This window comes from Etheostoma spectabile, unplaced genomic scaffold (assembly GCF_008692095.1).
Source record: "Etheostoma spectabile isolate EspeVRDwgs_2016 unplaced genomic scaffold, UIUC_Espe_1.0 scaffold314, whole genome shotgun sequence".
In the NCBI taxonomy this organism is placed as follows: domain Eukaryota; kingdom Metazoa; phylum Chordata; class Actinopteri; order Perciformes; family Percidae; genus Etheostoma; species Etheostoma spectabile.
The window spans coordinates 409,960-412,071 of NW_022605583.1; the positions used below are offsets into that span (position 1 = coordinate 409,960).

The 2,112-nt window shown below is 40.9% G+C and overlaps 1 protein-coding gene and 1 long non-coding RNA gene across 3 annotated transcripts in view; one reads left to right on the plus strand and one right to left on the minus strand.

Moving 5' to 3' along the window:
• Nucleotides 1-181, minus strand: part of LOC116686086 (uncharacterized) — a 1,561-nt gene extending 1,380 nt beyond the window's left edge. Inside the window, exon 1 of the long non-coding RNA XR_004331148.1 lies at nt 71-181. This is a non-coding gene — a long non-coding RNA (uncharacterized LOC116686086). The remainder of the gene's footprint in view (nt 1-70) is intronic.
• capn3a (calpain 3a, (p94)) overlaps nt 1-2,112 on the plus strand; it is a 24,260-nt gene that overhangs the window by 10,084 nt on the left and 12,064 nt on the right. For both annotated transcript variants that reach the window (XM_032511017.1, XM_032511018.1), the window contains exon 13: nt 1,594-1,630. In XM_032511017.1, coding sequence (XP_032366908.1) covers nt 1,594-1,630 — 37 coding nt within the window. The remainder of the gene's footprint in view (nt 1-1,593; nt 1,631-2,112) is intronic.

The window sequence follows — 2,112 nt, forward strand, 5'->3', positions numbered from 1 at the left end:
ATGTGCCAGAACTATAGACCAATACAACAACAGGCTTAAATGAACTGACAGCATCAGTTCTATGACTTACAGTTCTCAAAGACACACAATCTCAGCTGATTATCCTCCGGACAGCTAGTCTCTTTTTCTTTTCTCTCACGTTTTTCTCGGTGTGGGGTGCGCGCCCGCTCGCGGTGTGAAGCGCGTGTCCACAATAGTCACACCTGATAGACCTTTAGTACAAAACTAAAGGAACGAGCCAGTTTCTGAAATGTAAGGAGTAGAAATTATCGAAATTCGTGTTAAAATGTAAGGAGTAAAAGTTAGTTACCTAAAAAATATCTGAAAAATCTACTTGAGTACAGTAACAAAATATTTGTACTTTTTTTTTTTAAAGAAGATAATCGCAAATGTCAAACAAAGCTGGTTTAAGCCACACCGTTCGGAATCCAACTGGTTTTAATTCCTCTAACTGATCAAGAGTCAGTTTGGGCTCAAAATTGATTTTTTGTATTAAAAAAATGAAAAGAAGTGTTGCAGGTCTTTGGGAGAAATCCCAACTGGAGTTTTTAGGACTGTCTGTGTGTCTTTTCCACACTGAAAAACTAAGTCTCACGTCTGCATGAGATTGACATTTTCTCTGGCATTATTAATATCCCATCATACAAAAACAAAGAAATGTTCCCCAATACCCAGCCCTGCTTGTAAATATTTAAAGTGACAGCAGCAGGGTTGCTTTAGCTTACAGAATACCAAGTTTAACGGTAATTTATCTACCTTCCATGTGCATTTTACAGTGCGGGTCTGTGTGTTTGTTAATGAGGGTGGGGGTGTTGTCAGGGGGCTTGGTGGGTGGGACTCAAACCACCAAGAACAAACTGTTTTAACGGCGATTTGATTTGTAGAACTGGAAGAAATCGGCCCCAGTTCGAAGCTGTTATGGAATCTTTTTTAGGACAAGCGACTTCAGATTTGGGCGTGCTCTGGTAAACATTCAAAAATATTCAATACTGCATTATTCAAGCCCCAACCAACATCCACACCCCCGCCCACCCCCCGCTGCCCCGGAGGAACCAGACAGCACTCTGATGGACCGAGACCTGGCTGTGGGATGGATGTGCACCAATAACAGCTCACTTTGACTGACTACATTTACCAAACATGGCTTTAGATGTAACATTGTCTGCAAGTGATAGAATATTAATCCCATTAGTTTCAACCTGCTTGAAGAAGTGACAAACTTACCCTAAACCCTATCTAAAACAAAATCAAGAAGAGGACACCTCGACAACCAAAATTAAAACAATCAAGAGGAAATACTCTTGACCTGAAGAAGCACCAGGTGGTACTGAAATAACACATTTTATTCACAGCAGCATGTGGAATCATTTTGCCTTTTTAGTCCAACGTGAGTATGGGACTGTAAGCCTTTAGAAATGCTGTCATCAATCAATCTGTTGTGTTTATTGCCAGCTCCACCCGGAGCTCAGCATTTATGTATTTCATACCCAATAAGAGAATAACATGATTGTAGTAAAGTGATGAGTACACAGGCTTGTGGTCCAGATGAGATGTTGTCACCATGGTGACCGCTGTTTGTTCGTCTTCACCCAGGGAGATAGAGAACAGGATCGAGGCCGATCACCCAGTGGTAGGTGGCGTTCATTTCTTTTCATGACTTCAGAATTAGTTTTTTTTTTTAACAGTTACCCAAGCCAGGCTGACTGTATCCCTTACACATGGGGGGGTGTTGGGGTCTAGTGCACACGAGATTCTTTCTGGTGAGCAGGAATGAATTTGTTGATGACGTACTGTAGATTTTATTGTGTTTTAAGGAAGATGAATACCTCCTCGTCAGCCACTCTGACTGCTACTCAGATTAATTTCTGACATACTTTTGCATGCTCACAGGAAAAGGATCTTATGCTCAAGAAAATTTCACTTGCGCACCAGAAAGAAAAAAAATCCCTCTGTCCCTCTAGGGGCTCTGTTAAAAAAAAAAGAAAAAAGTTTAGTTTTCTGTTTTTTATTCATTCCAACCAGGGAAGACAACACACAACCCTTGTGTTGTCTTCCCTTCAACAATGGTCACTTTTTTTCCACATTATTATCGCTTTTTCCGACATTTGTGTC